The sequence below is a fragment of the Bactrocera neohumeralis genome, chromosome 2, assembly GCF_024586455.1.
Source record: "Bactrocera neohumeralis isolate Rockhampton chromosome 2, APGP_CSIRO_Bneo_wtdbg2-racon-allhic-juicebox.fasta_v2, whole genome shotgun sequence".
NCBI classification, from domain to species: Eukaryota; Metazoa; Arthropoda; class Insecta; order Diptera; family Tephritidae; genus Bactrocera; species Bactrocera neohumeralis.
The window spans coordinates 32592746-32607756 of record NC_065919.1 but is presented as its reverse complement, the minus strand read 5'-3'; the positions used below and the strand labels follow the sequence as shown (position 1 = coordinate 32607756).

Here is a 15011-nt window from a genome sequence, read left to right as displayed (position 1 = left end):
ATTTTCACTGTATTGAATAGTTTATTATATGAATCCCACAGCAAAGCGTGGCCGGATCCACTAATATGTATAAATAATGTTAGTTATATATAAGTTTTTATAAACCATAATTAAAAGAGAGCCTTAATATGGCGATTTTTTCTTATTCATAAACCAACCATCAATTCCATTCAAATATTTATAGCAGAAACCTTTTCTATTTTTCTATTAAACTATAAATACCGAACACTAATCAATACATAATTTTTCGATTCACTCGACTTAAGCTACTTTTTCATATGAACAAAACTATCATACATATGTACATATGTAAATATTCATGAATATCGAATAAACAACGTTTTGGCCTTTCCCAATATGAAACTTGTGTTAACCGACAACAAAACATTTTTCAAACTAAACACACAGTCAGGTATTTTAATATATGAGTGAATTTATAACTTTTGTGAGTCCTCTATCAGGCACTATTACCATATTTTCACTGATTTACTCGCATATTTGTAGGTACACATATTAATGTGTAATCTTATATGCAATATTGTAATATAGTATATCGTTTGCTCAGTTTGCGAAAAAAAACTTTCGATTTTTTTTTTATCTACTCGCTACTACTTGGGTGGCGCCAAATGTTTAGCCAGCGAAAGGGTGTGAACATAATTTATTGAACGCTACGTAATGAACGGGGAGTGAAAGTGCGTTAGATGGTTATCTACCTAATCTACCTAAATAGAGTTACATTACCTTTGACATGATCATGACATGATCTGTATCAAAAGAAGCATTTTTAAATTTTCAGAACTGCTACTGTATTCAAATGGTGAATTTGTAATTTATACTTCGCATGTTTTTCGAATCAGTAAATACACGTCAAAATATTTATTAGTATTTGAGAAAGCGTGGTTTTGTGAAGCTCTAAAATTGAATTCTTCGATTTTTACTATGCCTTAATTTATTGAACAACGAATTGCACCATCTCATACTGCATTGGTTATTCGTGAACATTTCGCCACATTTTCAACTAATATCGTGGCGCAGTCATCGCATTCACCTGATTTACCTTCGTGTAACTTCTGGCTATTCAGCAAATTCAGATGACCACTCCGAGGACACCGTTTTGACTCAATTGAGGATGTAAAGGCTGAATTGAAGAAGGCTCTGATGGCCATTACGACGGAGGATTTTTCCAAGTGCTATGATGACTGGAAAATTCGTTGGCATAAGTGTATCGCAACGTGAGAGGATTACTTTTAAGGAGATGAAATGGACAAAATTCACCTTTCAATTTGATCAAAGTAGCATACACGTGAAAAATTTGGTATTTTTTAACTTCACTTCGACAAAAAGTACATTTTTAAAAAGTTTCTTGTATTTGTGAATTTGATTTCGCTAAGAAAAAAATTGATATATATTTTTTTATTTGACTTTACATTAACCATATTCCACTTGTACTAATATATTTACCAATATTGTCCATATGTTCGAGTGAATTGCTACTTCAAAATTTTTCTAACTGAAAAAGTGCGTTATTTAAATTATCTAACGTTAGTGCTATTTAATTTGCAAAATAAAGTCAATAATTGAAGAAAACACCAACTTTAGAGTCTTACATTTGTAAGCAAGTCAACAAGTTAGTTATAAGGAAATTCAGGAAACACATTTGTATAATCTCTCAATAAATATAAGTATATATACATATATATAGTATATATACATATATATAGTATATATATATAACAGAGTAAACTTAACGGTTGTTTTTATCTACAAGTAATATTTGGTTGGAGTCATGTGTAGAAGTTCACGCAAGTGAGGAAAGTTCTCTAATCGCCATTCACTTGGGAGTGGCCAGAAACGATTCTTTTACACATGGCTCAAGCAGCTCACTACTTCCGGTCTTTGACCAAGTCTGGGTAGCCTAAGAACATCCGTTTGAAGGCGAGCTAAAGTGAGAAGGCGAAACATCCCCTGCATAGGGTTGTGCGCTGGATTTGGGTAATGCTCGAAAATTCTAAGAAAAAATTGCGGCGGCTTACAGAAGGTTTCAAGACCGGATCATACTCTTGTAGAACCCCCAAAGGTGATCTAGTCACTAATGCCCAGAGCATACTTAAATTATGGAGGGAACACTTCTCCAGCTTGCTGAATGGCAGTGAACGCACAACACCAGGAGAAGGAGAACCCGATTCCCCAATCGATGACGATGGAGCAGACGTTCCATTACCCGACCATGAAGAAGTTCGAATAGCAATTGCCCGCCTGAAGAACAACAAAGCGGCAGGGGCCGACGGATTGCCGGCCGAGCTATTCAAACACGGAGGCGAAGAACTGATAAGGAGCATGCATCAGCTTCTTTGTAAAATATGGTCGGACGAAAGCATGCCCATCGATTGGAATTTAAGTGTGCTATGCCCAATCCATAAAAAAGGAGACCCCACAATCTGCGCCAACTACCGTGGGATTAGTCTCCTCAACATCGCATATAAGGTTCTATCGAGCGTATTGTGTGAAAGATTAAAGCCCACCGTCAACAAACTGATTGGACCTTATTAGTGTGGCTTTAGACCTGGAAAATCAACAACCGACCAGATATTCACCATGCGCCAAATCTTGGAAAAGACCCGTGAAAGGAGAATCGACACACACCACCTCTTCGTCGATTTCAAAGCTGCTTTCGACAGCACAAAAAGGAGCTGCCTTTATGCCGCGATGTTTGAATTTGGTATTCCCGCAAAACTCATACGGCTGTGTAAGCTGTCGTTGAGTAACACCAAAAGCTCCGTCAGGATCGGGAAGAACCTCTCCGAGCCGTTCGATACCAAACGAGGTTTCAGACAAGGTGACTCCCTATCGTGCGACTTCTTCAACCTGCTTCTGGAGAAAATAGTTCGAGCCGCAGAACTTAATCGAGCAGGTACAATCTTTTATAAGAGTGTACAGCTGCTGGCGTATACCGATGATATTGATATCATCGGCCTCAACACCCGTGGCGTTAGTTCTGCTTTCTCCAGACTGGAGAAGGAAGCAATGCAAATGAGTCTGGCAGTGAACGAGGGCAAGACGAAATATCTCCTGTCATCAAACAAACAGTCGGCGCATTCGCGACTTGGCACTCACGTCACTGTTGACAGTCATAACTTTGAAGTTGTAGATCATTTCGTCTATCTTGGAACCAGCGTAAACACCACCAACAATGTCAGCCTAGAAATCCAACGCAGAATAAATCTTACCAACAGGTGTTACTTCGGACTGAGTAGACAATTGAGAAGCAAAGTCCTCTCTCGACGAACAAAAACCAAACCCTATAAGTCACTCATAATTCCCGTCCTGCTATATGGTGCAGAGGTTTGGACGATGACAACAACTGATGAGTCGAGGTTGCGAGTTTTCGAGAGAAAAGTTCTGCGAAAGATTTATGGTCCTTTGCGCGTTGGCCACGGCGAATATCGCATTCGATGGAACGATGAGCTATACGAGATATACGACGACATTGACATAGTTCAGCGAATTAAAAGACAGCGGCTACGCTGGCTAGGTCATGTTGTCCGGATGGACGAAAACACTCCAGCTCTGAAAGTATTCGACGCAGTACCCGCCGGGGGAAGCAGAGGAAGAGGAAGACCTCCAGTCCGTTGGAAGGACCAAGTGGAGAAGGACCTGGCTTCGCTTGGAATATCCAATTGGCGCCACGTAGCGAAAAGAAGAAACGACTGACGCGCTGTTGTTAACTCGGCTATAATCGCGTAAGCGGTGTCTACGCCAATTAAGAAGAAGAAGAATATTTGGTTAAAATTTATGATATCTTGATGAAACTTGGGCCACGGACACGCCCACAAAATGCAATTATACGAAAGCTTTTTAATGAATATACCTCACAAACCAATAAAGCTGTATAAACCGAATTTACCGAATTATTTTAAATACGATAGCATTAAATTTCACAGTGTATATAAAAAAGTAAGGTCTCACAGGACCCGATGGAAAAATTTGACAAAAACCCTATATCTCAGTAATTACTTTAACAATTTTAACCACTTTTAGTGAATTACATTATCCACAACCATGCCTACTTCCCACATATAGCAACTTTAAACTAGTAGCATTTTTGGAGTATTCTGTCATACGCCTGAACATTTTTGAAATCGGAGCATAACTTTTTAAGCTCCTAGATACCAAATATGTGTACCCCTGTGCCTATTACCGGCCATAGCGGCCAAACCGTGAGATCTAGGTTCGATGCTGAAAAATTATTTGTTGGATAACAGCAAACCCTTGTGTCGAAAATTGATTTAAAAAATTCCTAAAATGGACTTGTAATACAGAACGTAATGTAGTTTAATGCTAAAACTGTTTGAAATCGGTCTATAAATTTTGTCAGTTCCCATATGTTACGTTTCATAATTTTCACTGTAGCAGGCTTTAAGCAAATTTGACGACCAATATCGTAACTTCATAGAACTGTTTTGGAACATGTTCTCGATTATACTTGGGTAACGTCAAAAGTTGATGCAATAAGTCCATACCTTCCTCTGGTTGATGATTTTCTCAAGTGCCAAATGTAACAAGTTTATCGTCCTTGGTTGAAATTTCTATGCAACATCTTTTAATACAAGGTTTTGCTACACCTGAAAGTATTTTTTATTGTTTTCATTGTGTCACCTATCTGTGGTCTATGTTAAACAGCAGATAAGAAAACAATATTTTTATATTCAAAATGGCATGAACTCAGATTGGATTTATCGTAATAATTTAAGTCTACGTGCATTTAAATCTAACAGAGGCTGCAATTTAAAACCTTAAGGGCTTGATACATTATGTTTAGATATCTTTGAGCATGCTTGTCATAGAATATGCTGGGAGAATACAAAACGTACAACAAACATGTAAAATGCGATGCATTTACATTGCATTTTACGCATGCATACATAAATAAATGTATGCATTGATAAAATATTGTTTCTAACAATACATTTAGGCATTATAAATATGTGCATTTGAAAATAATTCATATGGTAAAATATACATACGAACATATGTACATATGGAGTTGTACAATTAAAAACAATCCCATGTAAATAGTTAAGTTAGATTTAGAAATTTTATGAAAAGACATCTAAAACAATGATTAAATCAGAATGAAAATATCCTCACTTGGTATATTTTCTATCCCCCACCAGCGGTAAGGTTTTTAAGAAATTATATTGAATTATTAACACTTTATAATATATTTAAAGCATATGATAATGTAAATGCATATGTCCGCTGATAAAGAAAATTGTTTTTGGGTTTTCATGAACAAAAATGCAACTTTCGGCTATTTACTTTCATTATTTATAATTTTTAATTTAGATTTCCTACGTACCTAATCTGTTCCACTGTTAAGAAATAATCTAGTCTACATTTATGCTCTCTATCAATGTTTTCTCAGTTCAGGCTACCAATGTCTGATGCTCACAGTCACCACACAATAGATCGCTCATTTCCTCTCGTGCCTTACACGAATATCTACAGACATGGGTAAATACGAAAATAAATTCGTATATCACCCAGTTTATTTTATGTACAGACTCAAGCGCTTATATGTATATATGTATTTTAATTTAGGATGCAGCGTGTGATTTTTACTAAATATCTTTAGTTTATAAGCAACTGCCAGTTGGAATATGTGTCCGACATAGTTAATAGCAATTCTTCTAAACGTTTAATCTCTCTTTGTAAAATGTGTATATATATGTTATATTGAAGTATATATAAATATGAAGCGTGAGAGTGTAAAGTCCATGATAATACGTACTCCATTCATTTGGTCAAGCAAACGGGGTTGGTTTATCATCCGACCCGTAGAGTAGTTTGTGATCTAGTGTAAAAATAATAAAAAACGTACTTATATGAATGAAAATCTCAGAGGCAATACACACAGCCTGTCACAGTGAGCTCACTTATTTTCAGTGAAGACTTTTCTTATTGAAATACATATGTATATGCGCATACGGTTATGTATTATATTTAATTAATTAATAAATACATTTTTTAATCTAACCAAATTAAGTTCAAAATATATTATCAGAGAAATAAAAAGAAATATTCGTAAATTTTAACGAAATGTTATTACATATATACAACTTATCCTGCAAGAAAAGGCTTCACTGATAATAATGAGCGAATTATTAGTGAGATGGATTTGGCTACTACGGCAACAATTTTTAAGGAGTCATGTTGTTTTTAGGGGTACTTTTTGACGCTCCGCTCTCAATATATGTAGTTATTTCTTTAATAATATTCCATAAATGACATAACGATAGCGTGAAATTTCATGGAATAGTTATTTTTCTATATATTTCATTTATCGTACGTAGGGCAGAATAAACTGTAAATGACTAAATAAATTGAAATAAAGTCATATTCTTCAATTATCATAAATCTACAAATGGCGCGTCAGTAAAAATACTTTTTATTATTTAAATAGGACAAAACTTTATTCAAATAAACAAAATCGTCTTCCACTCAATCATAGATTGATCAAAATGTAATTTATCGAAGTAACTCTCTGTACCGACCTAGCGACTATAATAAATTTGTTACAAAAACACACATAATTGTTGAAGGAGATGGCAAACATAAATTATGAAGCTCATAATTTTATATGTTATACTGTACCGGAGTGTTCTACCGACGACAATTTCGATGACACGCCTTATGACAGCATGTCCTCGCTAAGCTCACAAGATTCAAGAATTGAAATCAAAATATATAACGACGTTCTGCGAAGAAAAAATTTAGATCTGGAACAAAACAGGAGAACGTCGCAACGTCGTTCTTTCCTGATGATGTCTCCGTCAGAGCTTGGTTACATTGTATCCGTTGCAACTAATACACCTTCACAACGAATACGTTCTAGGTCAGATATGTTCATAAATGTGTCTTATAAACGTTTTAGGTCTACATAAAAGATTAGTTGTAAAAATAATATATGTATATTTATTTATGCAAATGATTTTTGTACTTATAGAGAAAAGGAAAACGATCGCAATCGACGAGCAGTTAGCTATGTTGGTACAAGTCGCGATGTTGGTTCGTTGCAACGTGCTCCACGTCGGATATCACTTATGAAAGATCCTCCTCCGCCTCCACCACCAAAACCGACTCAACTTGCGCCAGTAAAAAACGTCTCGCTCACCCCACCCCTGCGTAGTAATTACGAGCAGTCTGATTATAATCTTATCCAGAAACTCGACTCGAATACCGGATTAACATCGACCGCCCAATATCAATTGCCGAACTTTTATGTAAACACTAGAGGGAGTTCAGAGACCTATACAATGGTCAGTAACAGCAATAATTACTCATCGCTGCTATGTCATTCCAACTCAGCGTCCAGCCCTACTGGTGTGCGAAAGCGTGAGAAACTTCTTCATCGGTTTAGTGACGCTGCCACTTTGGGCCGTAAATTAAAGAAGAAAAAGAATACTAATAGAACGTGCCGTTCGATGACTGAAGCCATTGAGATGCTTGCCGATCCCGTCATAGAGGATGAATTCTTTGTAAGTAATAATACACATTTATGTACACTCGTAGGTAATAATACCCAGTAAGAACATTACGTGTTATTTTATTACTTGATATCATTTGTAACAGTGAGAATTTCAAAACAGTTCTTGGTCCTTAGTGGATCTGTGGAAATATTTTTGAATACTTATAACTATAAGACTTAAATAAAGTTTTAATCTTGCCCATCTTGCATCTTATAATCGAAGGAAAAAGACACGAAAGGTACGAGATAAATTAACGCAATAAATGCATTGCTTTCTTGGGGTGTCTTTGCCTAGTATGTGTGTTGTGTATGCCAGTAATTCTAATTAATAATATAAGATTGAACTATTAATATTTATTTTTTAAAAGAGAAAGAGTTATGAGATCTGAAAAACTAGCTATTTGTGCTTATTGTTTTTCAAAAGTAACAATAGGTTCTGATCCCGTCAATGAAGAACATTTCTATTATTGTTTAGAGTCACCGAATGCCTTCACTAAATTTTAAAGGATCAATATGAGTAATTTAGTTTACTTTTTGTTACATTTATAATACGCTCGCAACATGTGGCTACGAAAAATAATAATTTTGTTCACTTAATGGTTATCACACCTAAAATTAATTGAGATAGACATTTAACTCAAACACTGAAAATAGTATAAATCGGGGTACAATTGCGCTTAGTTTGCATAAATAAAATTTTAAAGTTCGAATAATTCTTTCTCTTTACAGTATATAAATAGTTCGCCGATGACGTTATACAACTTTTCTCAGAAAATAAATTTAAGTTATGTGATCTTACACCCAAAAATAAACGAAATCGGACCATAACTATGCAAGTTCAAACTAAGAATATACCAAATAGGTTCATAATCCGTTCTGGTTCTTCAGATAATGCATGTTGAATTCTTACAAAAAAAATTTTATGACAAATTTTTGCTAACACTTTAAAGTATTTCTCCGGTTTAGATCCGACCAAAAACTGGTAATTTTAAACTTTTAATTAATTTTTAATATTTAGAAAGTGAATGTATAATTATCAGATATTTTTGAAACAAGCTAAAATGCTCTTGATTCTATACTATACTACATGTACAAATTTATTGGTAGTAATAAATTGTTATAATTAAATACCCTGCAAGCCACTAGTTGGTTAATCACTGGTTAATTACCCAATACCAGATATTTTTTTAATGTTTCTAAGAGTTTGTTGAGGACGAATTGGCGAATCTAACCGAAACTTTCTTACACATAGGGTTTTTGAACGGTGTGGAATTGAAGTGTGATTATATTGAAGTTTCTGTAATCTTTACTAGATCGGTATTTTTCACTAATAGATTGTACATACAATTAACAGATATATGTCGCTAACACTCGGATCTGATACTTCTTAATTTGGTTCTTGTTTCAATTAAACTAAGTACCACATTCTGAGTTTGATGGAAAATACTATATATCTTCTTCTTTATTGGCGTAGACACCGCTTACGCGATTATAGGCGAGTTAACAACAGCGCGTCAGTCGTTTCTTCTTTTCGCTACGTGGCGCCAATTGGATATTCCAAGCGAAGCCAGGTCCTTCTCCACTTGGTCCTTCCAACGAAGTGGAGGTCTTCCTCTTCCTCTGCTTCCCCGGCGGGTTCTGCGTTGAATACTTTCAGAGCTGGAGTGTTTTCGTCCATCCGGATAACATGACCTAGCCAGCGTAGCCGCTGTCTTTTAATTCGCTGAACTATGTCAATGTCGTCGTATATCTCGTATAGCTCATCGTTCCATCGAATGCGATATACGCCGTGGCCAACGCGCAAAGGACCATAAATCTTTCGCAGAACTTTTCTCTCGAAAACTCGCAACGTCGACTCATCAGTTGTTGTCATCGTCCAGGCCTCTACACCATATAGCAGGACGGGAATGATGAGTAACTTATAGAGTTTGGTTTTTGTTCGTCGAGAAAGGACTTTGCTTCTCAATTGTCTACTCAGTCCGAAGTAGCACCTGTTGGCAAGAGTTTCCAGGCTGACATTGTTGGTGGTGTTTACGCTGGTTCCAAGATAGACGAAATTATCTACGACTTCAAAGTTATGACTGTCAACAGTGACGTAAGAACCAAGTCGCGAGTGCGACGACAGGAGATATTTCGTCTTGCCCTCGTACTCTGCCAGACCCATTTTCTGTGCTTCCTTGTCCAGCCTGGACGAGCAGCTGTACACTCTTATAAAAGATTGTACCTGCTCGATTAAGTTCTGCAGCTCGAACTATTTTCTCCAGCAGCAGATTGAAGAAGTCGCACGATAGGGAGTCGCCTTGTCTGAAACCTCGTTTGGTATCGAACGGCTCGGAGAGGTCCTTCCCGATATACTATATACGTATGTACATAATAAGCTACTGGCATCGGAAATTGCAGAGAATAGATATTGGTGTAATGAATCACAAGCGATGTAGTATGTATTATTATCATATACTAGTGCTGATGATTTGACTATTGCTGCGCCATTGACTGCCGATTCAAAGATAAGAGACAAACCTCCCTCCATTAAATATATTGTTAATTTCGCTATTTTATTTTTATATTTTATATGCATATAAAACAATAAATTGATTAGCTCGCTATACGCCCCTGTTTTTTTGACATTTGTTTTCATAGAAAATTTTATTCTGCAATAGAACTTTTTTCACGTATCATGAGGTATATCGTGGAGTGTATAAACAAATTTTGTCGGAATTTTTTGATGACATACAGTTATGTGAAAAATAATAAGGACAGGGATGCAAAACCCAAAACTTCAAAATATTCCTAGTATGCCATGAAAAATGCCGCCAGTTAACGGTATATTTTTTTCACTCATTATTTACATAAACAAATTCCGTTAGACAAACGCAAAGTATTTGCACACATTTTGGATCTAGGCATTCTGTGTTTAACATATTCAGTATTGTCGTTTTAAGACAATGTCGAATTTTCTTTTATTAAAACGTGTTTATTTGCAGAGATAAGGTAAGAATAATATTTTCAGTTTTAATATCAATCATTTAGAACCAGATTTTTTTCTTTATTGAATAGATATGGGGAAGGGTAAGCACTGCGATCCGAAATCTCGAGAACATATTAAAAACTTGGTGAAACAGGGGAATTCGTACAGAAAAGTTGCGAATTTACTTAATATTTCAAAAACAATGGTTAAAAAAGCAGTTAAGTGGATTCCCAAGATTGAAACACGCGACAGGAAGCCTAAAATAACTCTGTCCACCAAAAAAAGGATAATTCACTGTGTTAAAAAGAATCCATTTATCTCATCCAAACAAATTAAATGTGATTTGAATATTGATGTTGACCCGTCAACTATCCGCAAAGTGCTCATTAAGGAAAATCTCAAGTCCCGAAGTCCTAAAAAAGTGCCTATGTTATCGAAAAAGAATGTGCAACAAAGACTAAAGTTTGCTGAAGAACATGTGCTTTGGTCTAAGGAGAAATGGCGTAATATTCGTTGGTCTGACGAAACAAAAATAAATTTGTTTAATTCTGATCGAGGTATTCATCATGTTAGAAGACCACCAAACGCAGCTTACTATCCTAAATATACCATAAAAACCGTTAAACATGGTGGCGGAAACATTATGGTCTGGGGATCGTTTTCATACAACGGTGTGGGGCCGCTCCATCGCATACAGGGTATTATGAAGGCAACCTATTATGTAGAAATTCTTCAAGAATGTATGCTACAGTACGCTGAAGATAATATGCCCCTTAGGTGGATATTTCAGCAAGATAATCACCCCAAACGCACAGCTAAGTGTACAAAAGAGTGGTTTAGGGTCAATAACATTGATGTAATGGAGTGGCCCCCGCAGTCCCCGGATCTAAATCCAATAGAAAATTTGTGGAATACAATGAAAGCGTCAATAAGAGGAAAGTGCTCAAGTAACAGCGACGAGCTTTGGCAACTTATTCAGGATTCCTGGAAAGCAATCCCGGTTTCCGTCTGCCGTAATCTAGTTGATTCCATGCCGAGGCGTTGTCGATCAGTTTTAAACAACAAAGGATTTTCAATAAAATATTAAACAATTTAGAAATGTATTTAAACAGAATTGAATGAAAACTATTTCCTTTTTCTTATTTAATATTGTTGTTTTTTTAGTTAAACTAGAAGGGTCCTTATTTTTTTTCACATGATAATATCTCAGATTATAAGAAAAATGAAAGTAAAATAAAATAATTTGCCATATCTGTTTAAAACTATACAAAAACCCTTTTTCCGATTTGTTTACAATAATTTAGCTTGGTTCACTGCTTTTAATTCCCTCCCATTTTTGGATCCACATAAACTTTATTCACCGCAGGCCACTGTCCTTATTATTTTTCACATAATGTATATCGGAGAAATGGCTGGGTGAATGAGATGCGTTTTCACTGGCGGACACGATTTCTCATGTTTTGATCATCTGAAACACAAACACCCAATTTATTTTTAAAAAGTACGTGAATCGTTATCGTCCTTATTAGTATCATTAAAAAATTTTGATAATTAACAAAAGTAATTAACTTTTTTTTTAATTTTTCTTATTTTTTTTTTTACAAAAAATTTGTCATAACATTATCAATAAATTATAAAAATATAGGGACGATAGCCAGGAGTTTTGTGAACATTAAAAAAAAATTAAGCAAATCGGTTGAGTAGTTCGACCGGAATCATGTCCGCCAGTTTAAAAAAGTGTGTTTTGAGAAAAACGCGTTTAAAGTTTGAGTTGTGCACTACGAGCGCTCCGAACGTCGTGAGGTATTATTATTCGACACTTTCCAATGGTAAAGTGGGTTTCTACATTAATTCTAAGGGTATAAGGGAACAGAAAATGGATAAAAAAAATGTTTAATTACCCTACTGACCACTTAAATTTTGTATTCAAATACATAGGCTATGTTCGTAAATGCATCATGACTTGCAGCATAAGCAACAGTAGCAACACTGCAAGTTTGACGTTTGATACTTCTTATACAATTTTTGACAATTTGCAGATACATTTGTTTGCATTTTTGAACGCGTATAATACTAAAATGGAAATTTTGCTGAATCTAACACTAGACGAAATTTTTGAACAAAGAAATGATAGATTTTCTTTAAATTTAAGAAAAAGAAGGGTATTGAAGTCAAAAAAAAATTTATAGGTACAAATGTTTGTCTTTTAAAAGACAAAGTATTTATAGAACAAACTTTCGGGATTTTTAAGAAACTGTGCAATCTTACACAATTTTATCATAAATAAGGGAGGTTATTCTGAACATATTAACGATGCAATAACACATGCCGATATGGAAACCAACAATGAAATCGAAGGAATTCAAGATGCCCCCGTTGATTCAGATGATATCAATGGAATCGATAAAAGAAACTATTTTACCACTATGTTTTCATCATAAAAAATTTACTTTACCTCACCTTCCTTTATTTGAATAATTTTTTTATTACTTTTTCTGATGAACTTCATTTTAATTTTTATTATTTTCATTTACATTTTTAACTTCGGTCACAACTTTCTTCCACAATACATTTGTTTTCCTTCTACCCGATTTAAACTCGTCCTCCATATTCTACCGTACTCTCAGCAATAACTGTGGCTCCGCATTACTGAGATTTTCACTAAAAATTTAAAAATAATAATTTATACAATTACTATTAACATAATTTAACTAAATTTCAATACAAAAATTAAAATAAAACAGTTTTGCACTTACTTTTCGTCAGACATCGTAGTTAAATGCAGTAAACAATTTTTTGATAGAAATTATGAGTGACAACTGATAGAAGTATTGCATTTTTGAACGCTTGATTATTGCAGTGCTGCAATATTGGCATTTCTGAACGTTCTGTTTGTTATGCAATCGTCATGATGCGCGTCATGATGCATTTACGAACATAGCCATAATCTAGAATTATTGGCCGCGGTAAAAGTCCAGCGACATAAAATACTTTGGATTGTAATTTTCATAGTAAATACAGCTGTTGACAGCTAATTAGCAACGCTGGTGCTTATAAGTATAATGATAAAATATTTTGAAATACCGTTATTTACATTCCTAAAAGCCTTGCATTGTTTGTGTTACTCTACTCTATTAGCTACTAAATTCGGTAAGTTTTGTTGTTGTTCTGTTAATTTTTTCCCATATAGTAAATATGTTACGATATAGAAGGTGAATTAAGTGCGGCAGCTAATTAGAAACAGTTGTTCAAAGAATTAAAATTCCTCAAGGTGTTAATTTTTATTAATAACATTATTGATTGCTGGTAAGGGTGTGTTTCAAAATTGTGGCTTAAAATAAATTAAAATGTATTATTCAAGTTTTTCAATGAGGAACACCTACCCTTCGCAGCTACATTTTTGATCTTCGTCGGTCTGGAAAGATGTACAAAGAAATTTCGAATAAGGCCAAATGCTCAAAAAATATTGTTTTGAATTACCACAGTCTCCCGACGAGACACAAAAAAAGAATTCTACTGACTCCATAAGATTGATGGAATTTCAAACAAGGGGAAATACATCGACATCCTAAAAAATGTCATGTTGACATGAGCTGAGGGAAATTTGCCTCTTATATGGAAATTCCAACATGATAACGATCCAAAGCATACGGCGAACACACAAAAGTTTTTTGATGAATATCCATCAATGTTTTGGAGTTGCCATCGTTAGTACCAAAAATATCCCAAATGTTAATGCTCTTTTTGATAATATGAAGACGACATGGCAAACAACACCATCGGTATGCTGTCAAAGTCTAATAACGTCAATTCTCAGTGGATATGAAGTCATAAGTATAAGTGTTAAGCAATAAAATATTTATTTATTTTATTAATTTATAATAATTCATATAACAAAAAGAGTTTTATTATATAAATACATAAACGCAGCACTGGCTACGAGGCCTTCAGCCGTCTTGTAATTAGCAACAAAATACTAACTGAAAGTAAGCAAATTTTTGTCATATCATTTTTTTTGCTTATAAAATATTTTCGTTTCGAATTAGTTGTCGCACTCAAATCGTTGTTTCCACATTTTTTAGTTCAAATTTTCATAACAAAAACGAATTTTAAACAAAATGATTACTATTAGAGTTTAAGTTTAACATAGATTTCAATAAAATAAGTGAAAATATAGTATAAATATTATATATATTCTAATTAGTTGTCAACAGCTGTTATACGCAACTTTTTTGAATTGATTTTGAAAATGAACCAATTCAAACCTCTGTCATCCCAAAAATGTAATAAAAAAACTGTAATTAACTTCATCCTCTTATATGGTATAATGGCATTGCTTAGAAATAGCTCTTTAATTGGTAACTAGGAATGTACACTACTCATACAAAAGCCTTTGTTTCCGTCTAATTGAATAGCTTTTTCATATTATGACTTAACTGGCCGGTTTTCAATTTTTTTTATAAGGCATGGTTTTTGGGTAAAGATAAATAAATTATTCAGTATTAGTGTAATAAA

General features: G+C 34.6%; 1 protein-coding gene across 8 annotated transcripts in view; it reads left to right on the top strand.

Moving 5' to 3' along the window:
* Nucleotides 1-15011, top strand: part of LOC126763204 (tight junction protein ZO-1) — a 74774-nt gene that overhangs the window by 25896 nt on the left and 33867 nt on the right. For 7 of the 8 annotated variants that reach the window (XM_050480528.1, XM_050480520.1, XM_050480512.1 and 4 more), the window contains exon 3: nt 7007-7538. In XM_050480528.1, coding sequence (XP_050336485.1) covers nt 7007-7538 — 532 coding nt within the window. Of the gene's footprint in view, nt 1-6477; nt 6896-7006; nt 7539-15011 lie in introns of those variants that run through there. The other variant, XM_050480535.1, reaches the window with a different exon arrangement.